This window comes from Falco cherrug, chromosome 9 (genome assembly GCF_023634085.1).
Source record: "Falco cherrug isolate bFalChe1 chromosome 9, bFalChe1.pri, whole genome shotgun sequence".
NCBI classification, from domain to species: Eukaryota; Metazoa; Chordata; class Aves; order Falconiformes; family Falconidae; genus Falco; species Falco cherrug.
Genome location: NC_073705.1, coordinates 27,666,926 through 27,691,068, shown reverse-complemented (window position 1 = coordinate 27,691,068; position 24,143 = coordinate 27,666,926). Strand labels below are relative to the sequence as shown.

Sequence of the window (24,143 nt, the reverse complement as noted above, 5' to 3'; positions counted from 1 at the left end):
AGTGGAATGGTTCCCTCCCAGTCATTTCCCCAGTTCTCATTATAGAACAGTTGGATAGTAAAGTTAGGAGAGATTGCACAGCTGAGTTGCAACTGCGTGAAGGAACCTAACCTGCTTTATGTGGGCTGTGAAAGAAAATGGATAATAACATTTTAAAGACTTCAAAATATGGGGAGTTTAACAGAGTGGTCTGGTCTAACTGTCTTATAGATGCTGCTTTTGCATAATAGAATGGTACGTAAGCTGGTCTGTGGGAAATTTAGAGACTTCTCTTTTTTGTAGAGCTAGAGAGAGGCTTCAGATTTGCTATTATAAATTATGAAATAGAACTGTAAGTCTGAAATACAATGTTCTAATGTTTTCCTCCTTCTTTTGAAATCAGTACCTCCCTATGAAGCAGTTTTATTTCATAGAATCAGCATTCCCTAACAGAAAGGAAAAAAAGAGTTTTTGCTAAAACACAAACTTGCAGAAAAAGAACCAGTTTCAAACCTGTGAGGAGGGGTCCCCTTGCTGTGTTAGGTTTAAGTCCTGTTAGTGTCCCAAGCAGGAAGGGTGCAAGTGTCCAACAGGTTACTCCAAGCAGGCCTGTGTATTTACAACACATCCAGTGCACCCATGGTAGCTACTGAAGGATATGTATTTATCCTTAGGCAGGTCGGGTAGCTTAGCTCTTCCTTCCATGGAGGGAACATGTAACCACCCAAGGTTTACTAAAAGGCAGAAGTATTCAACAGCATTGTCAATCAGCTTGTATGCAGTAAATCAGAGTCTTACTTTACTCCTGCAGGTTTGCTGATTTATCCATACACTAAAAGAATTTGGATTTAATTTTTTAACATACTTTATTTCAGTTCCTTTGCTGTCTGATTCCTCCTGTTGATGGCTAGATCATTTCTGTACCTTGCCATCTGTCCTGTGGGTTTGGCAGTTCCCTGGTGAGGTCCTGGTAACTTTTTCTGATGACTGTCATTTTTGCTGTGCTCACCTAAGGAAACAAAGCTTATGCAATCATGCTGTTCTCGTGCCTAGAAGACTGACTGTGCTACCCTTATGGTGTTTGAACCTGTTGGCCAGTGTCAAACAGACTTAACAGAGTGGTGGGGCTCTTGGAGAGACATGGTTTTTGAAGGATTGTAAAAATGACCAGGTGAGTAAAAATGCTGAGTGTGCCCCTTGTGGCGGTGAAAAGTCACATTGATGTGTCACATTGACCTTAGACACAAGTGAACCTAGGTGGGGTCCTCCTGTGCATGCCATAGCTGCAGTAAAAGCTTTAGTGAGAGCTCCTTCCTCCTTAAGCAATGAGGAGTCCATTCACAATGTGCACACTCACAAGGAAGAGAGCACCCATAGAAGTCTTCTCCAAACTTACTCCTGAGCATGGAAACCTGAGCTGGTTTGACACTTGGTAGTTGTTACGAATACATCAAACTCCTCCTATTATATAACATTATTTCCATGGACATTTCGCATCTCTTGTTGACTTTGCTATGGAGTAGGGTAAAAAGTTCAAAGGGGCAGAAGTGTTTGCAGCAGCAGATCACACGTGAGTCCTGGTATTTGCTGCTCCCAAACTGATTGCTGCCGTCTTATTATGGTAGAGAAGGTGCTTGTCCAGTAGAAGCCCATGATTTTTCACAGCTACTGCTGAAAACCATCTCACCTTTTCCTGGATGCAAATGCATTTTGTCTTCTTAAGAAATACAGTGCAAAAGGACTTCTGTAACATCTGTTGTGTTTCAAAACCAGTAAGAAAACTTTGCAACAATGTGCTAATAGGCCCATCATTACAGCTAGTCAAAAGGGTTGTCAGCAGAGCTTGTTGGGAGTGAAAAGTGTTAGATCAATAGTTGCTGTTAGTGGGCTTGGTTAGAGGCAGAGGCTGTTCCCAAATCTGTGAGGGCCCAGGACAGCATCAGTGTTGTGATGTGATCTTTGCAGAACCAGCTTTGTTGCTGATGCTGTAAACTTAGTGGTTTACTAAACAGATAATTTGCGAAGGAATGTTCTGTGCTTATCTGAAAGAGGAGTCATGTTTTGGCCTAAACTGAGAAATTGTTTTGGGATTCTTGTAACAGTGAGTCCTGTCAGACTGGGCCAGTGCTCCATGGACGTAAACATCTTCCTGTAATCTTTTATTTTTACATAAAATATTTCTTCTACATGTTTGTTTATTCCTATTTTCATGTCTGTATTTTCAAGTATTTAATATATAAGTTTTATTTCATCTATTTCATATACAGCTTCCAGTTTTGAGCTTAAGTCTCTCATTTGATTTCTGCAGTAGGCATCACAATGTGTACTGAGAGGTATGGCTATAAATTTGTGAATTGTTGACACCCCCATATCGGCATCATTATCACTGAAGGTCCTAGTCCCATCCTTGGTTCCTAGCAGTGCAAAACAGAGATCTCAGGACTTAGTGTGAAGATGACAGGCTGCTTCTCCAGTTAGTCCACATGGTATGGAAGATACAGAGGTGTATTTTGGGGAAGAAAGAGCTGTCTTTAGGCATATCTGACTGAAGTGTGTTGCTCCTTGGAAGGTGTTTGTGCTCCTTGTGTACGAGGTGAGTGCATGTGCCCTGTGCCTGCTCATCTCTTGGTTTTATGGAAATACATCTGTACATGTAGGAAATAGTAGCACATCGTACATGTTTGTGGATGAAAGGCAGGTTGTACAAAGTGTGTTATTGACAGCACTGCATATGGTAGAAAGGTGCAGAAATCACAGGAGACTTCTCACATCCATCTGTGCTGTGATGATTTTGAGGATTTATCTGGATGTTTTATGTTCTAATTCAAGATTTGTAAAAGCCACAAATCTATAAATTTACTTTAGAGGAACCAGTTATGAAAACTTTAGGATTTTCTGGCTAAAGCATTGTTTAAAACTTAAATGCTTAGAAAGATTTTGATTTTCTTGTTTTGTAAATATAAGTGTGAAAGGTGGGAAGAGAGGGTGGTGGTTCCTGTTTCCAGCATGAGGCAAGAGAAAGTGGTTTAGTCCTTTGTTTCTGTAATTTCTCAGCTTCTGTGGCTACAAGTCTGGCAATTCAAGCTGTCCCCAGTGCTGCAATGGTCTTTCTACAAGAGCTGATCTTACATTCCACATAGACTACAATGCAGCAAGCAAAAAGCTGAGTTCCAGGCGGTAATTCAGAATTTCTTGCACTCTTACAGGTTTTAATTCAGCTTCATTTTATTTCAGGAAAAAATGTTGTGATTTGAGTGTGAATTTTTGTGGTGTTCGTGCACGTGCAAAGGAGAGGGAGATTTTCTAAGTGTTCAGTGTTCACATGGACAAAAACAGGTGGGTTTCCAGCAGAGACATTTGCATTTGAAAACCTGCTCTGAAACTGGCTGGGCTTTCCCAGGAGAAGCAGCACCAGCAGTAAAACGCAGGGATCGATCAGCATAGAATTGTGTGAGCATTTGATGGGCAAAATGTTGTGGTATAAAGACAGGGCCCAAGAATAAGCTCTTTGTGGCTTTGTTTAATTCCTGAAAACTGTGACTGAAAGGCTTTTATCATTTAAAGAAAAAATTGATCAGCCACATTTTGCCTAACCTGGAAAATACCACAAGTTCCTTCACAACATTCTAAGTGCTGTTCATTTAATCCAGTTTTAATACTTAAAAAAAAAAAAAGTTTTTTATTTCTTTCTGCTTCTCTTTCCCCAACTCTAAACGTAAAGGAATATCTGAACCACTCCTTTTAGTTGCAGAACTGAAAGCGTGTAATTTAGTGTACGTAACGATAAACTCTTTCAAGCAATTTGCATTTGCTGTTGTCTTTCTTTCCTAATTTTAACTAAGGAAAACATTCCCTTACTTATCACAACACTTCTGTTACATGCCTCCTTTTTTGGACCAAGTTCCTTATGGTATTCGGAGTTTATTTTAATTCTTAATCAAATGAGCTGTCCAAAAAATCCATCTGAAAGAAACATATACAATGAATATTCAAACACACGCCAATGGGGACACCTGGTGGAGAAACGACGAGTTGCCCAGGACGCCCTGCATTAATCCCATAGACGGGTGAGCATGAGTTAGCTCCTCAGTGAGGTGACTGAGAGTATTTTTAACCAACTGCGAGATTAAGCAACTGGAAGATAACTCTCATTAGTTTACCTGCCTGCCACTGATGGCTCCCCTGAAGCATCCTGCAGTTGCTGCTGGACAAGAGTACGTGCACATGGTTGTGCTGGTGCTGATGCACAGTGAGTGGCGTGCAAGGACCTGATTCCTCAGTGTCTGTTTTTTAATGTGACTGGGGACAAAGCTGCAATTACTGGCAAGTGTGGTTTCTCTCTTGCTGCTGCAGAAGCTGCCTGTTCAATAATTCTCAGATAAGCCCTATAGATAGTCATTTAAGAGGTGTCCTATGACGTGGATTTGGAAGGTGATGTGGTAAGGTTAGGTGAAGATATATCCAGGACCACATATGGTCATAGCTGCGGGGCACAGGAGAGCAGTCCTCTGAATTTGAGCCTGCCCTGTGTCACATGAGATGCTCCAGTCTCAACAGGTAGCAACTCAAGTAACCACTAATATTTTCTGGTCTGGAGTGGAAGGTCCTAGTCGTCCTCCGGTGGACAAGGCCTTCCTTCCCACCCTCCTGAAACCGTGACCTTGGGAGAGACCATGGTGAATACAGCAGCCCAGGCTGCCTTCATCAGGGAGAAGGGGTACTGTGCTTGCCACTGACTTTGGAAGCAGGCCAGCAGTACTTGGTTCATCCCTGGGACCCTACACCTATGTCAGAAGGCAGAATAGGGATTCTGGGCTGGTTATTTATATGTGCTATAAAAGCTCTACCTGGACTGGGACAAGCACAAGACCAGAGGACAAGGCAGTCAGCTAGGCAGTGTTATTGCACGCATGCTGTAGGAGCTGTGTGCAAATGAAGCATGCGTTAATTGGTGTAAAAATGGTCATGGTTGTTTTACTTTTAGCTCACTCAGAAAGCAAGCATTAGCCTCTCCTGTGATGGGGCAGCAACAAACAGATGAGTTCCGGTGTGCTTTCTGGCACGCACCAGCTGTGGAACATGGGATTATCCGTGGGGTTTGTCTTTCTAAGTAAGAGAGGAGGAAAAGAAACGAATACTTACAGTTGTGAAGAAGGAAGGGTAATTTCTGGCTCTTTGTTTTGATGCAGTCTATTCTGACATGGAGTGATATTTATAGCCTACTGGTTTTCTCATTGTTTGGGAAAGAAGAAACATAATAATTATAATTCTGCACCAGAGCCACCAGGTAACTGGGAGAGAAAGTGACTTTGACTTAGACCATGACAAGTTGGACAGCGGACTGGATTTTTATTAGATATACTAGACTATTATTTGTGTTTAATTCACATTTCAGAATCTTTTTCTCTGTGGCAAATCAGAGCTGCATTAGGTATGAATTGCTGTCCCATAGGCATCCAGTATGGCCTGTTGGCTCTCTGTGCCTTCTCGCAAAACAAGACTAGTAGTAAATGAGACACAAGCTAATTTTATTTATTGTTATTCCTGTGTTGGAATTAATATCAAAGCAGGACATAATTTTTTGCCACAGGACTCCAGTGTGGGCAATTTTTAAGTCAGAATTGAGATGGCTCAATGAGATTCCTTTCCTGCTTCAGGGGCTTCCGCTGCCTTGGAGACTCAGCAGAGCTGGCTGGAGGCAGTCACTGTGAATAGCCTCAAGTGACTGTTTTGGTCCAGACCAGAGGTCCCTGCCTGACAGCGGTCAGGAGCAGATGGTAACAGAATATTCTAGCAGACTTTATGGACTAAATATTTCTTGCTTCTCTTCCTTGCAGAAAACACCTTCTGCAGCGGTGACCATGTATCGTGGCACAGCCCTTTGGACAACAGTGAATCTAGAATCCAGCATATGTTACTGACAGAAGACCCTCAGATGCAGCCAGTGCAGACTCCTTTTGGGGTTGTTACTTTTCTACAGGTATGACCCAGCAATGGTGGCTCTGACTGTCACTTCCTGGGCACGGAATGTGGCTAACATTACATTTCATTTAGCTTTGCTAAGTCAGGTACTTATTATCCTGTCTTCCGCCTTTCTTCCTTATTTCATTGCCATGGATCTCATCTTTGAGTTGTTACTCTGGAGGTATTCAGTAAGCATTTTACGAGGATTGAGCAGTGACGCCCTCAGTTCTCAAGATAGAGGTCTATCTGATGGGGAGAAGGTTTACACCCCAAAACAGACCTGGAGTTGAATATTACATTACTGCTCTGAAATTTCAAATATGAACATAGGGGAAGCAGCTGAGAGAAACACTTTTGAAAGGTAATGTAAAGCTAAATTCAAATTAATTCTGTGGCAGTATTGGTAAGTAATCCACTGGTTTGAGTTCCAGGAAAAAAAGAGTTTGGAGCAGGACTCGGAGTTGCTTTAGCATTATTTAATGGCAGAAATGTAGCTTGCAGCATTGACTCAGAGATTCTTTAGAGGCTAAGTGAGTTTTCCTGCACTGACCTACTGGTTAAGAAAGGTTGAGGTTTGGTTTGCAAAAGAAATATTTTTTAAAATCCCTTGCAATTTAACCCTACTGTTCAGTGAAGGGAGCTTCCTTAGCCAAACAGCTTTACTTGCTTTCCCAAAGCCGCCCTCCTCAGTAATGTCTCTTAGACATGGGCTGCTTTGGATATATTTAAATTTCATGTGGAGTTAATAACCTTAGTGGAAGAGCTGGCATAGTTTATGCCAACTGCTGATTTCTCCCTGCTCCGTGGAAAAGCTTCCATCCTGTGGGAAAATGCAAGTGTCTGTATTTTACAATTTAAGCTTCAAGTTGCTTCCATTTGTCCTTGGCTGTAGTTGCAACATTAAGAGGAAGCTCCATTACCACAGACCTGTATAAGGCAACAGCTGTGCAAGAGCAAAGGCTTTCCTGAATTTTCTGAGGTGCCTAAAAGTCTGGTTCTACCAATAAAAAAAGAGATGGGTGTGGGATTAATCAGTGAAAGGTGAGTTGTAGGACCTGGAAGGGGAGACAGAGAGCCAAGCTAAGCTAGGTGATTCCTGGCTGACTCCCCAGTTAGTGCTGCATTAGTCCATGTCTCTTCTGTGCCAAGCTGATCTGGTTTAAAAGACAGTCAACTTTTTACATGCTGAGGCTTTTGGCCTCTAATCTTTCACAACACAGACGACTGACTTGTTTTTCCCCTTTGTTTGATGCTTGTTGTTATGGATTTATTTTGACCCTTGAGGATAAATGATTGCAAAAAGAAAAGCATGAACACAAAATATGATTTCCTGTTTAGAGTCTTGCTGTTTGTTTGTAATTAGTGAGTGAAGGCCCAGGGAGGGGTGTCCTGAAGCGAGGGTAATTCTGGCTGTTCATGGAGGAAGCCTGGGACATGGGTGGGGATGAAGTGCATCTCCAAGGGCTGGGTCCTGAGAAAATGAGCTCTGCAAGGGGCAGGGGAGGCAGGGTGTGCAGAGCTGGGTATGCGCTGATGTTGGTTATTTTCCATGCAGATCTCTATCAGTGCAGGTATGTGCTTGCGGCAAAGGCACATGCTGCACTTCTGCTTGCTGCTCTTCAGCACTTAGTTTTCAGGTTTCCTCTTTTCTGATAAAACATCAGTTGGACAGATGTCCTGGTTTTGGCTGGGATACAGTTAATTTTCTTCCTAGTAGCTGGTACAGTGCTGTGTCTTGGATTTAGTGTGAGAATATTGTTGATAACACACTGATGTTTTAGTTCTTAAGTAGTGCTTACTTTTAAGTCAAGGACTTTTCTTTGCTAGTGAGCAGGTGCACAAGAAGTTGGGAGGGGACACAGCCAGGACAGCTGACCCAAACTAGCCAAAGGGATATTCCATACCATAGAACATCACGCTCAGTACATCTGCTGGGGGGAGTTGGCAAGGAGGGGCTGATCACTGGGCATTGGTCAGCAGGTGGTGAGCAATTACATTGTGAATCACTTGTTTTTTCTTGGGCTTTATTACTTTCTCTCTCTGTCGTTTTCATCATTATTGTTATTATTATCTTTTACTTCCATTATTTAACTGTTCTTATCTCAACCCATGGGTTTTACCTTTTTCTCGTCATCCAGCAGGGAGTGGGGAGTGAGCGAGTGGCTGCATAGTACTTTGTTGCTGGCTGGGGTTAAACCACAACAGATTTTGACCAAAAATTCAGTGTCATTGTAAAAGGTTTATTTAGAGTATCGAGGAAGAAAATAGAAGGCCATGGCTAAAATAATTTTTCATGCCAAAGAGTGAATCATTGTGCTCCAAGGCACAAACCAGTGGTTGATGGATCAGAAAGAAACTGCCTTCCTCTATCAGCTGGAGGGGTGTTTCACCCCTTCATTAGAAGGAGCTGATCTCAGCTGCTGTGAGACAGACATCTGGTATTGCTCAGTGGGGCAGCTCCTATCCTGAAAAGCAAACACCTCCTGCCTTATACAGGAAGGCAAAAGTCTGCAGTTGCCTGCAGTGATGAGTGGATTATGCCATGCATAAGCAGCTTTACTTTATGGTGCCAGGTGAGATGTAACCAGTCAGCAAACTGAGTTGGTCAAGGATTTATGAGCACCAAAGCACTCCCTTGTGGCAGCGAGTCCCTTGCCTGACTGAAATTGCGGGTGCAATATTGCATTTGCTCCTAGCAGTTGGCTAACAGAGCAATCTTTTACATGTGCTTAGACCCTAACTTGTCCTGTCTTGTGCGGACTAGATTGAAAGTGAGAACAAACTAGTGGATTGTCAGTAAACCCTCATTTGTCACCATGCCCTCCTCATAGTTAGTTCACACATGCTGTGCAAGATTAAATGTTACATGACTAGGGAACTTCATGTGGTAAGTGTAGAGAGAAAGCATAAGGAATTGCAGAATCTCTGTTGTCTCATACTCAATTTGTCCCCATTCATCTAGTTAGTTTAAACAAATTATGCTTTGTATCTGTACTGTTTGATCCAGCACTGCATGGTACATTTTCTGTACAGTTCTTGCACGGTTCTCATCCAGTTTAGTTTCTCTGTTTTCATTTATTTCAGATTGTTGGGGTTTGCACTGAGGAACTACATGCAGCTCAGCAGTGGAATGGGCAAGGGATCTTGGAACTGCTTCGAACTGTCCCAGTGTAAGTGCTCATATAGCCCATATAGGGGAGCATTCCCATAGAGAACAATTCAATTGTTTATTTTTATTAACAGTCTTTGACTTGTTGATGGAATTTATTTAATCCTATGCTGTAGCAAGAGATGGGAATTCATTACAAATCTGTTCTCATGCACAGACATTTAGATGGCAAATTAATGCATGTGGAAGTCCACATGTTCAGAGTGAAAGAGCATGAGATCTAGACAGCTTGATTTCCTTCCTCTTATGCCTGTAGTCTTTTCTCATTGGTTCTTCTGAGAGAGCTGGGATAACTGTTACCGGTGTCCTCTCTCTGTAGTTGAAAAGAAAGGAAGGGAGAGGCTCTGACAGTACCTAGCAAAGCTTGGGTGCTCTCTGAAAATGATAACATCACTATCAGGCTGGCCCCGCTCTTGGTGGGCCAGTTTGCAACAGGAGTGTTCATGCAAGTGAAGTTCTTTGTTCTTGCTCCCATGGCAAAACAAAGATGTCATTGGGTGAAGGAGGAGATGGGGTTTAAACGTTAAATGGTATATTGATGCTTTATTTGCCATCAAGCTGCAGCTAAACTTTTTTCTCTTATGTTTAGTGCAAGTTATTGCAGTGTGATTGTAGCTCAGAAGATTATTATTTTTTTAAAACAAAATGGTTCTGAGTATGTGTTCCCTGGGCACAGTAGTACACTCTCTAGTGTCACAGTGGCCTTTAATTGATTGATTATTTGGAAGAACCTTTGCTGCTGGACTTCCTAAACTTGAACTTTTCCCTTTTAGGCACAAGTGCAGATAATTCATGTGAATGCCCTAGAGTGAGTGAATTTGTCCAGCTGCAAGCTTTGTTTCTGGGACCCCAGTAAACACTGCCTGCAGCTCCCTTGGCTACTCTTAAGTCAATACAGATACAACACCCAATCCTTAGTCTGTTCTTGGGTTTTGGCTTTTGTGCTGTGGTACAAGCACCTTTCCAAGGATAAAATGAAACCCAAACGTACCTGATTTGAAGGCAAAGCTGCAAACTACTAAGCCGGTGATATGGAGTCAGAGTCAAAGTCATTTGCATCCCAGTGAGAAACTGAAGCAGGTCACACCTCTGCCGTTAATAATTAACAGCTTCCAAAGTGATGTGAAAAAAGAGTGGCTAGCGATGCATCTGAAAAACTGTAAAATATTAACTTTTATTGCTCCCAATACACAGGCTTTAGGAGACTGTAACCCAGACAAGGCCAGAGGGAGGAGGCTTTTGACTGCAATAACAAAGTATCTTGTGGAAAAATAAGAACATTTTAATGGCAATTCCAAAATACTTCAATTTTTACTTCAAATGAAAAGCAGCATCTAAGGCTGACTTTTGCAGTCTGCCTGCAGTGTGACCCAAAGTCAAGTCTCCAAGTAGTTCATCTTCACAGTAATCTGTTTTCTGTCACCTTTGTTGGGAAACATCTTGACCATTCTGACTTCTATTGCTAATGAAAACAAAGATTTCCTTGAACTATCTGAGTATTTGGCTATTAAGGACCAACTGGACAAAACATCTGTTGTGAGAATATTTATCAGGGCAATAAGCTTTTTATGGTACTGAACACGACTTCAGATTTCAGCAGAAAGTGCAGTCCCATTGGGACCCTGCACATCTTTAGATGTGTAATAGAGGTATAAGTCTTGACCCCATACCTTGCCCATCTTTCTTAGGCCTAGGCTACACTGGACTGCTCAGTCCCAGCTCAGTTACCTTTAAGATTAAAACCCAGTTCAGTCTTGTATGAAGTGGGTCCGCACAGGGGATGATAGTCTGTGTCCATCCTGACTGCTTTGCAAGACCTGCTGGTGCCAGACACTAGGCAGGTAACAGCTGGGTCATGGAGGGGCTTTCATTATGTATTTGGGAAATGAAAAGGAGAAATGCATGCTATGGGATGTGCACACAACACAGAGGGCCTTCTAGGCTTGTTTTAAACTCTTGTGCTTTCTTCCAGTAAAAGCCCACTCTGAGGATTCTGTTGGGGGGAGCACTAGCTAAAGTGCTTGTTTGGTTCATTACCTTTCTTTCTTTGTAGAGCTGGAGGCCCCTGGTTGATAACAGATATGCGAAGAGGAGAGACAATATTCGAGATTGACCCACATCTGCAAGTATGCCTTCAGTTTATAAAATGTCATGTCTTTTATAGTAGCCAGAGAGAATCAGTTTAATGGTATAAACCAGTTCTATTTTCTGTGAAGTTGCTGAGATCTCCTCAACATTTGCCGTAATCCTGGAAAACTCTTAGAGATTCCCTTTGCCCTCTCAGAAGTTGTTCAAGAATGCACGTGTCCGTCCCCAGGTGGATGGCAGCTATAGGAAGTTAGAGAAGGGAGACCAGGAAAACAGAATCTCACATGTGAGACAAATTGACAAGATTTGAAATGCATATTTTAGAAAGGAGGAAAATAGAAGATAAAAGAACATAGAACAGTACAAGATTTAGAGATCAGGAAATTCCTCCTTTGTTTTATATGCAAACATAAGGAGATATAACTTGCAGAAAACTCAAAACCAATTAACTAGTATCTTTTTCACAGCAAATGTGACAGTGTAGCTCACTCCTGTAGGATGTCACTTGAGGCCAAGTAGTGAGTGTGGTCTGAGAAATAATAGGAAGTCAAAAGTATCTCATGCAATTATTAATAATCCATGCAGGAAGATATATTAAATCTTCTTGTTCAGAGTTCAGATTAAATTCTGAAGTTTAAAGATCACAATAGGACTTTTATGGGGAGGGGTTACTGTCCCCTGGGCTACTGCTGATCTGTGCGTTTGGGAGACAGTTCTCCATCCCTTCAGCAGAGTTATGGTACTAGAGTACGTGGTTGCCAGGCAAATCCAGTGTGGTGCTGACCTAGTTGCAGTGAATCACTGAGTATTTGCCTTTAACAGAGAAGTTATGGCTTAGCCTGGTAGGGCACGTGCATGTGTGCACGTTTTGTACAAGCTATTGCATTTGCTTATGGTCTGTGTGTCTGCATCTGATTACCCTCAGTTGCCTTACAGCATCTTTTATTTTGAAAGCTTAAGAACAAACCCAAATTCTACTTTTACTGTTTTTAAGGATGTGTTCATCTGAAATAACTGCAGTCTGAGAGAGAGACACACACACACACAAAATGTTCCACAAATGTCCCACAATGTGGGAACTAATACAACGGCAAGTCCTATGAAGTTTTTAGGCTCTTCAAAATTTTGCCCTCTCCCCTCCTGGAGGTGTTTCTGTTCAGCACACTGGTGATTCCTAATGACAACAGAGTTTTCAATTTACTGTAAATGAAAAGTAGCTCAGCTTACTGGAATCTGAGTCAGCCAAGGCAAGTTAAGGCAAATAAAAGAGTACCTCTGCCTCACCAGTGTGTCCTGCCACAGAAAGCTGCTGTGTCTGTGGTCTTTCCAGACTTTCTCACATTGAAGACATTTCTGTTTCTGTTCTCTCCTGCCCTTGCAGCAGTGCGTATGCGCAGGGTGTGTGTGTGTGTGTGTACCTCCTTCCTGCTCTGCTGCCGCAGCCCCTGGGGATTCACAGGGCAAAACCTGCTGCGGTGCTGAGTCCCGCAAAGAGCCTTTGCCGAGTGCAGCGAGCTAGGCTGTGCTGGGCTGGGCTCAGCCATCTCATGCGCCTCCTGCTCTGCTTAGTGGCAAAAGGATCAAGTGTCATTCGCTTGGCATTTTCTTGGTGGTGGTTCAGGGTGTGTGAGAGCTGTGAGGCAGCAGTGGAAGATAGGTGGAGGGAGCAGGCAGAGAAAATGGATGACTTTCCTGGGAGCAGGCAAGCACGTTGCCTGTCTGGGAAGCGGGCAGAGCTTGTTTTGAGCTGCATTGTCTCTTGTGGGAATTGGTTGAGGCCTAAGCCCAGCCCTGGCAGCAGCAGCTGTACTTTCTGTTCGGAGTTGCTGAGAATGTCTCCCAACTAAGATGTCATCCCAGGATGTCGGCAATTAACACTGTGGCAATGCTGGCTGTTTTCTGTTCAGCCAGGCTTCCCTGTAGGCCATTCAGATTTCCCTGGCAGCACTGTCAAACAATCCCTGTTGGTCCCCAGCTCTATGCTGATTCTCAGTGCTTTGCTTCTGTTTTAGCAGATATCTCAAAAGAGAATAAAGCTGATTTGAATTTCCTGAGTTGTGGTTGCTGCTCTGTGGGTCACGCTGCAGTGCTCTGGCGTGTTTAGAAAGGGATCAATGACTTATAAGAGCCTCAGAGCATCCCTCCCACATGCTGTGAGGAAAATGGGACAGAAACATCCTTTCTTTGAGGAAGGAAAAAACTGAACCTCCTTTGCCCTGGGCTCCTCCAACCTCCTGCTCAGGCTGCCCTTTCAAGGGAGGAAGAACAACAGCCCCTCAGCCCAGGCACATCTTTGCTGGCTAAAGATGGGGTGAAGCTGTGCATTGTCCCAGCAGAAAGTCTGCACTGGTTAGATTTTTGTTGGGTTTTTGCCCCCCCTTCAGCATCAATACTTGCAAATGTTATAAAACAGGCATGTAAATTAGGCTGCCTTAGGCCAGCTCGTTTCCATCAGCCCCCCTTGATCTCCAAGGGAGTCAACAGAGCAGCACTTCTTCCCCTGAGGAAGTGCTTTGCAAACCAGCTGAGATGCAGATGATGAGTCCCTCTCCCCCTCCCCAAGGCTCTGTGCACTGTCCAGAGGCCCTGACTGTGCCTGTGAGCAGGGGCCCTGGCTGCACGGATGGAGAAGCACATCCCGCCAGACCCTCTGCCCTCTGGACTCTTCTCCCAGCTCAAGGGCAAGTTTGGTGGCTCTCCCATGCCGGTGAAAAATAACTCTGCTGACGAGCTATGCCTCCCCATGCCAGCTTATTTGGGTCCTCACAGAGCGCCACGGAGGGCTCCCAAAGGAGACACGTGCTAAATCTCTCTTAGAGCATTGTTTGCATATGTAGGATCGGATGTATTTTTATTTCTTTTTCCACAACTCCTATTTCTGGGTGAAACAACTAATTTTATGTTTAGGATATAACAAAAGAAAATCCCAGCAGATTTATTATTGCTCAGATTTTCCCATTACGTTTTCATAGAAGCCAGTTTCCCCTGATGACAAAGATCCCAACGAGGAGCAGCCTTTCAGGGGGAGAGGCAGAAGGAAGGCAGTCTCTTGAATGCTTAAATCCAAGTCAGGACTGCTCTGGTCCTGCCCCCAGCCACAAGCTCTCTGCTGTTGGGACAAACAGCCAGTTTAGGGAGGTGATCCAGCTGAAAAAAAAAATAAAAGGAGTTGGCTCGAGGGAAGGGGTAGGAGCACATGGAAGAGGGTGGAACTACAACCACTGCAAATTACATCAATTTAAAACTGCTGTGCAACCACACCCTGAGTGCTTGTGCTTATCTTTGAGCTGCCCAAATCCTCTCTTGAATGGTCACAAGAACGGGCAATACTCTTTCTAGGGCACAGCATGCACAGCTGGGCAAGGAGAGGAATGTATGTGGGGTTTAGCTTAGAAAATGCTGCTTAGGGAACGGATTTTGCACAGCACTGGATGCTCCCACTGTCTCTTGACTCCAGTGGCAAGGTCAAACTGGAGGGTAGTAATAATGAGCAGAGAGAGATGCTCCTGTTGTGCGTAACACAGCTCTGCTCTTCCCTCAAATCTTCAAAGTTTCTTTTCCCGCAAGCGGTGGGACTTACCACCTATTTTGACGTGACCCAGATGTATGCATGAGATGGAGATCTTGCTGGTGCCACTGAGCGGTACCAGAAGTGACACCCCTTCAGAAGAGGGGAAAACGAACCTGGTTGCTTTGGTGCCAGGGAAGAGGTGCCAGCAGGAAGAGCAGCCCTTCCTTGGTGTACTTAGTCCTGAGTCTGTTCAGCTCAACATCACCCCCTTGTGGGACATAGGTGAAAATTCAGACTACTGCCAGTTCCCCGGGCGGGTAGGTGTCCTGTGGGAGTTTCGGCTGTAGCAGGGCAGTCTTGTTGGTGACACATGCACGTGTCCTTGAGAAAATGCATGGTGTCTGAGAGCATCCAGCTACTTGTGGTTGATGTGTAACACCTTCTGAGACCCAAACGGTGGTTACATGCTTGGAAAGTCCAACTTGCAAGGGACGGAGTTTGTGTATTTTGCTGATAAAGCTATGCAAAATCTTTGACATTGTGAACAGGCTTGTGTCTCCTTGCATGTTTGTCCTTCACTGAACACCCCAGCACACTGAAAAGCAGCGGCTGGCTGGCCAGTTTGCAAATTATGAACTCTGGTGAATGAGTCTCTCTGTGAGCTGTTTTCGTTGTGGGACTCCTTGGTAAGCTTGCAAAGAGAACTTAAGTTTAGTTATTGAGAGATTTTTTTATCATCGACATAGAATAGGTAGACTGCCAAGCTGTGCTTCTTGCAAGAGTGTATAATGTAGTGTCATAAATACTTAGAATTGATGTAAATTGGAGCTAACGCTGAAAGAACCCTTCATACCCTAGACCATTGATTTCCACCTTTCTCGTTCCCTGCTTTGTGCCTGACAGGGCCATGTAGTGAAGCAGCAGGGAAGGGGCAGGCGTTTGGACTGACCTGCTGTGGAAAGGGTTGGTTCCAGTTTGTACCAGCTCCCTGATTTGGCTCAGTGTGCAGTCACTCTTAGCTGATACATCGAAGCCCAGGGGCCAGAGAGCGGAAACTGGCTGCGAGGGGAGGATATGCAGGAACTGCCGAAGGTTGGGTTGAGCCGTGGGTTCCAGCTCAGGTTCAAGCTACGCCCAAAAAAGTCTTGGGGTTTTGGATCTTTTCAAGCAGGAAAGAGTCGATAAAGGGATTGAGACAGATGGCTCAAACCTGAGTGGAGTGAGTGCCAAATGTGCCTGGGATGATCTCAGCCGACCCCCAGAGGATGATGAAGACAGCAGGAGCATTTGCATTGGGACCCAGCCACGGCGGCTCTCTGGAAAAGGTATGAGGTCTTGGGCCGAGTCACTGTTGTGGCCTTTTGGCTTGTTTTCTGATGGGTCTGGGCAGCAGGCTGAGTCATGCAGCATCCTGGGGTTCATAACAAACGCCACATTTACTGGAAGGCTCAGTATGTCTCAGGGGAGTGAAATGAATTTTGGTGTGGCCTCCTTGAGGAAAGCAGAAGAGAAGAAAAGAGATCTTCCTTCTTGTTTTGTCTAAACGCTTCTTCCAGTTTTTAGGCTATTTCTAATCTAAATCTGCAAAGTTAAACGGAGCACTGGGTGAAAGTAGGACTGTGAACACCTGCAAGGTGAAGCAACTGCATTTTCCCAGGCTGTGTTTCCTTACTAACATTGTCACTTCTTGGGTGGCAAGTTGGACTGACACTGCATGTTGCTGTAGCTGAATTCAAGTGATTCTTGCAGGTACGGAACTTTGGAAAAAAGAAATTAAATATGGTGGAGTTCTACTTTGCAGTGAGATGCCATCTCACGGTACAGATGTCACAGCCATTACATATGCTTGAAATTATGTGTGTTACCTTTCAAATGGGTGAAGCAATGTAAAATTTGAGGGCTTGAGATTTTCTGGACTTCACGATGGTTACCACAGGAACGGTGTCTTTCTTGGTTTTGTGTCCATGGTAAAAAAATACTTAAATGCATATACAGTTCCTTCTGGCATCTGTGCAAATGTTTTGAACTGCGTTGTATCTAAAAAGGCTATTTTCCCTAAGCTCTGCAAATGAAAAGAGCAAGACAGGTGTACACGGTGATATTTGCATATCCTTCAAAAGATTTTGAAACCATTTGGATATATTTTTCTCTACCTGATTCCCACATTTCTCAAAAAACGATGAGGAAACTTGTAAGAAAGGTAGGAAAGCATCCTATTAAAGTATTTGGCTGTTAGACTTTAGAGAAAAATGAAAAAATTAAAAGACTGCATCTGAACTGCATAATTTGCAGTTTATTTTCAAATGTGAGCTTGAGGCTAGAGTTTGCCCTGCATAAAATCCCTTTCTTTTGTGCATCTTGTTGTAAATTAATCAACAGATTTGCAAAAACTTGGGAACCTCCTTGCACTCATTCCGTAAAGGAACAAATTCCTGTTATGCCTAATGGGAAAAGTGATTTCCAGCGGAAAGGCTGGAAGTGTCAGGAGGTTCTGTGAGAGCTGCAGAAAGAGCAAACACCTCATTTATGAAAGGACACAAAACTACTCAGAATTTCCTCATTGGGAGGGCTTGGTACCAAATGTTCCAGCTCTCCTTGTCTGACATAACATCACAACCCAAACCAAGAGAATTCAAGCTAACTTTATAAAGTGAAATAACTCTATAAAGATGCAGGAAGAGCTGTTAAGAAGTCACCTTTAGCATCTCTTCATTGATTTCTGAAGGGTTTACATGAAACGCACCACAAAAACAGAAAGAAAAAAAAAAAGTTTGACATCTTCTTGTGTCTGTGATGTTTCTGGGGACTCTAAATCATGTTTAAAAAAATTCTCTTTGCAGATACAGAGCAAATCAGGGAGACTTTGCGGAGAGGGCTTGAGATTAACAGCAAACCTGTTCTACCTCCAATAAATGCACAAAGACAGAACGGGTTGAACCATGACCGAGCACCGTAAGTTTCACCCTGCACACTCAGACGGTGGACAGAGGGAGGCTGCAGAGCTCAGCATGGAAAGCAAAGTTAAAGCTTGGTGGGAAAAAACTTGGCATGGGGAAAGGAAGGCTAGCAGCAAATACTTGCAAGGCACAAGGAGAGAGGGAGAAGAGTTGTTCAGGTTGGGTTGATGGGCTAATACTCAGGAGGGCAGATTTTTAGAAGGGTTTTGGACTAACCTTGCTAACACAGAGTGGCTCTGACTGTGTTCTGTAGAACCCACTGTTCATGGTGTACAGTTCTTTAAATCAGACTGGTCTGAGCCCAGTAAAATGTACTGCAGTGAACAGTGCTATGGTACCCAAAGAGCTAGGTGGCATAGAGGCGTTTGCCAATATTTTTTCCCTGAGCATTTTGTTTTCAAGCTCATAATTACAAACCTTTTGGTTAAAATGTTGATTTTTTTTTTTTTTAATTATTTTTTAAAGTTACTTTTTCAGTGAATCTGTAGGAAATTACCTGTAGTTTCAAGCCATCTGTATTATCTGCACTTCTATCTTTTCGGGTTTCTCCCCATCCCTTCTTAGGCTTATTTCAGTTGCTAGTTATATGTCTTCCCATCATTTTAATGTTTTCATCTAAATGATAATATGCATCTTTGCTGCACACTTTCCTCTTCGTGTTTTCTTTGGTTTCCTTGTCTCCAATGAACATTTTTGCTTTCTTGTTCCCAGAGTAAAGACAATAATGACATCAGTTCTTTCCTGTAGCGCCAGACAGGGACAGCATCCTGCTCTGTTTTAATTCCTGTTTCTTTCTTGTTTCAAGCATTTCATGAGAAAAATATTCCTCATATTTGGTTAGCACCCTCATGTCCTTTCTTGTTCCGTTTAGTGTGTGACTTCTGATGAACCTTATATATGAACATTTCTGAGTTGCCTAATCCTTAGGGGAAAGTATTATCTCAATTGCTGATGCTGTATACTTATAAGTAAGATGAAGTATTGGTGCATATCTTAAGTGGCTTTATTATTGCTTTAGGAATAATCTTGCTTTTGCTATATAGTAATTATAAACAGCCAGATTCTGACCTGACTCAGATTTTGAGTAGTACTTCCCTGTCTGAAGGTTGGTCCCATTAGCCCCACTAAAAAAATAAAACTATACCATCTGATCTGCACAAATCATATCCAGCCGTGGAAGGCTCAAAAGGATTGAGCGGGATTTTTCACAGATATTGGGCTCCTGCATGAATCTGCATGCCCAGTAAAAGCTCTGAGTTCACAGTGTTTAGGGATGACCAGAAACATTTGGGGTGTGCATCAGTTCAGGGAGGCAGCTGATGGGTAAGCCTTAATGCTGGGAGGCAGTTGTTGCTTAGATAAGAAAGCTTTATGTTATTCAGGGTAAGATAAACAGAGATACACTCAAGACAGAGCGGTGAAAGGTTAGCAGAGGTCTAAGATGAAGCACACAAATATTTACCTGGGTTTTTAACTGTTCTGAGACAGAGAGGAAGGCAGGTCAAATTCAGAGCATCATATCCATAACAGTGCTCTTTGTTGCAAATCTCTTACCTGTAGCAGCTGCCCACCCGCCCACGCTTCATGAAGCCTGAGCAGTAGAAATTCCCAGTATTTGCCTCCTGGAAGATCAACACGTTTCTCTGAGGTCCATGGTTACCACTGTGGCAACTGATAGCTAGCCTGTGTCTCCATAATAGCAGTTCAGTTAAGGAGAGCAAGCTGTGTATCCTTGCCAGCATTACTTTGGTGATAATTAGTATCAGAGGGACAGAGGAGATCCCCTCAACTTAAAACAGCAGTGTGTCGTAATACTTTCTTCATCCATCTTACTGACTACTTTGAGAGGAGTTTGGAAAAGGTCTTTTTCTACTTGTGCAGTGGCATCTGTTCTCCAGTTCATGTAGCAGATACAGCGGGACTTGTTCAATGCATTGATCATACTGAGAGGGGTGGTTCGTGCTGGAAAGCAGTGTTTACTCGCAGCCTCTAACTAACTGGTACTTAAATCAAACCTGATGATTACCCTTACTGAGGTTAAAACTTATCAGTCAACATATTTTCCAGCCCAGTGTGGTATAGACGAAGCAGAAGAGGAAGATCTTCCTAGGTCTCAGCCTTTCTTAATACCCTGTCTCAGCATGTCTTAGGCATTTCAGCAAAGTTGCTCAATGTGCTATTAAGTACGTGAGCATGATCTGGAGACTCTTGTCTGCAGCTGCTGTGGAGGGATGTAACTTAGGCGTTCAGCTTTTGCGTGTAGTAATATATCTACATCCATATTCCCTACTGTAATTGCAGTGGCAAAGGCTGAGACATAAAAAGCACAAAACCTAGTACAGATACAGTCACTTCATCAGATTACAAGCAGCTGAGATGGACAGCTCTGCATATGGATACAGTTCTTCTGGTGCAACCCTTGCTTGGGCCTGGTAGGGTTGGGACTCAGTTCTGTCCTTCACTGTAAATCTTGTGTAATTGAAGGCAGGTCATTTAGTTATTGAGCTTCAGTTCTGAATCTGTAAAATGGGACTAATAACAATGTCATCTTCTTGAGGCACTACAAGGATAAATACATTAATGATTACGAGGTGCTGGCTGATGGGAAGCAGGCTTGTGTGTAATCATATCCTGCACTGTACACACCAGACCATAAAACATCAAACCTGTGGTTTGTTGCAAGGGTCCTGTGAATAACTGGTGCATTCTTAGGAACTTGACAGAAACACTCTGTTGGGGCATGGCAGATTGTTCCAAAACTACTTTCCATAGGGAGCACTGCAGAACCCCAGGCTGTCAAATTTGCACCCAGCTGACATTAGGATGTTGAAGTCTGACACAGGCTCTAATGGCTTTGTGCAGGAGAGGAATGTGCTGTTTATTTACCATTGATTTGCAGCCACTGACTGCTTTCCTAGTAGCTTTCTTCCCTTTCTTTTGTCCTAACCCTACCACCCACACACAATAATCTATCAGGGTTTAAAGCAGACAACCTGTTCTGCATTCAGAATCACAAGATAGTATCAGAAACACTCAAACTTTTGAATATTTATTTGTATGAAATGTGGAGAATCTAGATTCCATACAGATTTCCCTGTCTTTGTGTAGTTACAGTTTTCAGCACTTACACAAAAGCCTCACATTGTTTGGTTGCAGATAGGGCTTGATTCAGTGTTGTGGCTCCAGCAAAGCACATACTTACATGTTAAGCATGCATATTACCAGTTGTTCACTGTCCCAGAGTCCTAAAAAAAAAATTCCTTTGAGAAAAAGCTGGTTTCTGTCAAAACCCTGTGGGCAGCTGTAGTACTTTGACTCATTAGTGTTATTACTGTAGACTGTGTAGCCCTTTTTCTCCTAAGAATATGAATAAAAGCACTCTTAATGCTTAAAACTGCAGTGGACATCTGTTTCTCAAAATGACTGTTAGCTCAGTTCATAAGCAGCCATTAAATCAGTTCATATGCATTAAACAAAAGAACATGTAAATTAATCTTTGGAAACATGACTAATCATTTTGACCATAGGTAATATAATACTCTCAATTACTGCTTGGAAAAATGAGGCGTGTATGAATACAAATGTACTTTACAGTGGCACGTTATTTATTTCTTAGAACCCATCAGCTTAGTAGGGGCTGCTCAGACAGACCGAAGGGCAAGGCTCCCAGTCTCCTGAACTGTGCAGATTCACTCTTGTTGTATGTGATGAGCTGTTACCCACAGGCAACATTTAGATGTCAGACTAAACACTGCTGCTAAGACCCCAGTGGGCTGGAAGCTCCAGATGTCAAAGTTCAGTGACGCTTGTGGACCTTGCTACATTCGCTATTTAATTTCTTAATCTAATAAGTTCTGGGGCCAAGTCTTTGGCTGTCCTTGGGAATTAGCTCAGTGCTCTCCTGTGAGGTGGATGAGTAGTATCTCCACTTTACAGATGAGGACAGAGGGGTTAATTTGCCACAGTTGCAGCAAGCGCCAGGGTTGGGATAGGGGAGTTCTTGACCTTTTGCACCCCTCAAGGGTCCCTTTGATCACGCAGCATTGCTGAAAGTTATGTTTTTCTGCCCCTTGGCTGATTCAGACCATTCTACTGCTCCTGTGAGCTGAGATACGGAGTAGAAACCCAGAGCTAGCACACTGCATTACTGCACCCGTTGAGACTAAAATTATTGGTAATTGCTACATTTCATTGTGCCAGGATTCAGGTAATGCCCACACACATCCCCAGTGTCTTAAGTTGAGGCTTGAGTGGTAGAAAAGGTCTCCCAAGGCTGTGTTACTTTGACATGGCTTTTCCAGCATGTCTGTGCTGTTTATTGCTCTCTCCCTTTTCAAGAAGGGTAAAGTGGTGTGGTTCAACATGCCTGATTCCCGTATTTCTGACTAGGATCTCCCCAGTAACTGTGCATGTGCTGGTGCCATCGTGCATGGTCGTTTGCCCAGGGACCCACAACAGATGCCCCAGAGACTTCAAATCCTATCTGCATTCAATTTCCAGGCAGACAGGTTGAGTCTAGGGAAACCTGAACATATGGTAGCTCTGTGCCCATGTGCTAATTCCATCCAGCCCTGAACAGTTTCCAGCTGTGCGGGGAAATGAAGGCAGGTTCCTGGCAAATGGAGCAGGGAACAACCCTCCGGCAGGTGGGGCTGGCAGGACTGGCCTGACTGTGACCTTGTGCTGCACTGCACCCTGAACATCTCAGGTTGTTGCCCTTCCCTTGTGGGAAGAGGGAGGAGTTGTGTCACCAAGTCCTCCTAGGATAACCCCGGGCTGTCACACGGTGTGCCTCGTTTGGAGCGCATGACTAACAGTGGCACCACTTCCAGGACTGGAGTCCACTGCCCATGTAGTTCCTCTGACTTGGTAAATAGGGCAAGCTGATTTCTGCTTTCAGTGAGTAGCTTTGGGTTAATGCACATTAACAAGCTCCATCTGAGCAGCATTTCTGAGGAAGTTCTGACGGTAATAGCAAGATGTAGGATTTGCTTTGAGGCGAGTCCGCACTTTGCTTCTCCCAGTTCCGCTGGGTTTTGATTGCTGCTTTACTTGGGCGGAGGGGAGCTGTTGTCTGTAGCTGGTTTCCTGTCTTCAATTCTTGGAGGCAAACTTTTACATAAAGGGGAGCATTTCAGCATTCTCTGAAACTGTCTAGTTCTGGCTCGACTTTCTGTTTCTGCAACCACTAAGCAGTAAGTTTCCAATCCAGTCCTGCTTATTTAGGCATGCTCTCTCATCGAGACGCCATTCAGTGGTGTCTTGCTTGAGTAAGGAATGCTGGTTGGGGGGAGGCAGTATACTTCAGGGAGCGCCTCTCAGCATGAGGCTGAGTGCTGGGTGACGAGCCTGTGAACTAGAACAGTAAATGTCTGGAAAACCAGTGTCAGTAGAAGTGCAGAGCGGTCACCATGCTAATAATTTGCACTTCTGCATAGCTTTCCCCATCTAAGAATCCAAAAGTGCTTTGCAAACATTGACTTAATCCTTGCAACACCCCTACATGGAAAAATGTCTCAGTTTTACAGACGGGGAACCTGAAATATAAGCGAGTTGTTTGACTTTGCTCATGTGTCTGCAGGGTGCCAGTAGCACAGCCTAAGTCTCTCAATCCCAGTTCAGCAGCAGGTCTGGAACAGTCTGGCCCCTGCAAGCACTGACAGTAGTTATTATGCAGCTTTCCAAGAGGTATGTGAGTGGCAAGAAGATTTTTGCTTCTGGCATTGTCCTTGGAGCCCTTCTGTGCTGGGAAATGGGCACAGAACATCTTCACCATCCAGTTTAACCAGGTTGATGAGCACTCAGGCTAGCCTTGTCGCAGTGTGACCACAGCAGGAACTGTGTAACTGTGTCCTCCTCATTTCTGCACTTGCCTCTGTCTGTCTGTGACGTGTGCCATAACTCTGTGTGCCAAGACGCTTAGGGCTCTTTCCCACAACTGCTGGTTTGCCCTTCAGGGGAAACTGTGGGAAAGACGCTGGAAGATTGCCGGCATTTAAGTGATCTTTGACCATATCTTCATTAGGGAGTTGGGGAGGTTTGGAATAGCCACAGTTGGGAAGGGAAGAAAGGAGGAGGGGAAAAAAGTGCTCTGACCTTTCTCTCCCGGCTCTGTCAGCTTTTACTAATTGTTTGCATTTGCAAACTCACGGTGCTGGGTTTGGTACTGAGGAAGCAAGGAGCAGTGACTGTAACTCAGGTTAATGATGCAGTGGGCACCCAGTCCTACAAAGAGCCCCTGCCTTGGCCAGCTTCCAACAGTGTCTCCTTTGTGATTTTGGTACCTGGGAGAGTAACTTGGAAATACAGCAAAATTATGCTCCATGTCAGCAACAAAGCTTGGAAGGGAACAGAGACCTCCTTCCGTGACAGATCCATGCGATCTCAAGCACTCTGATCATAAAGCACAACGCAAATGCAAGAATAAATAAACCTTTCTTAATCTGATCAACCTGGATATTCTTGAATCCTGTAA

General features: G+C 43.8%; 1 protein-coding gene across 3 annotated transcripts in view; it reads left to right on the top strand.

Annotated features, from left to right (window-relative positions):
- The window catches only part of SUFU (SUFU negative regulator of hedgehog signaling), a 95,512-nt gene that overhangs the window by 48,449 nt on the left and 22,920 nt on the right, over positions 1-24,143 (top strand). For 2 of the 3 annotated variants that reach the window (XM_055719706.1, XM_014278434.3), the window contains exons 4-8: positions 5,817-5,959; positions 9,028-9,113; positions 11,166-11,238; positions 15,880-16,036; positions 17,552-17,663. In XM_055719706.1, the coding sequence (XP_055575681.1) occupies positions 5,817-5,959; positions 9,028-9,113; positions 11,166-11,238; positions 15,880-16,036; positions 17,552-17,663 (571 nt within the window). The remainder of the gene's footprint in view (positions 1-5,816; positions 5,960-9,027; positions 9,114-11,165; positions 11,239-15,879; positions 16,037-17,551; positions 17,664-24,143) is intronic. The other variant, XM_055719707.1, reaches the window with a different exon arrangement.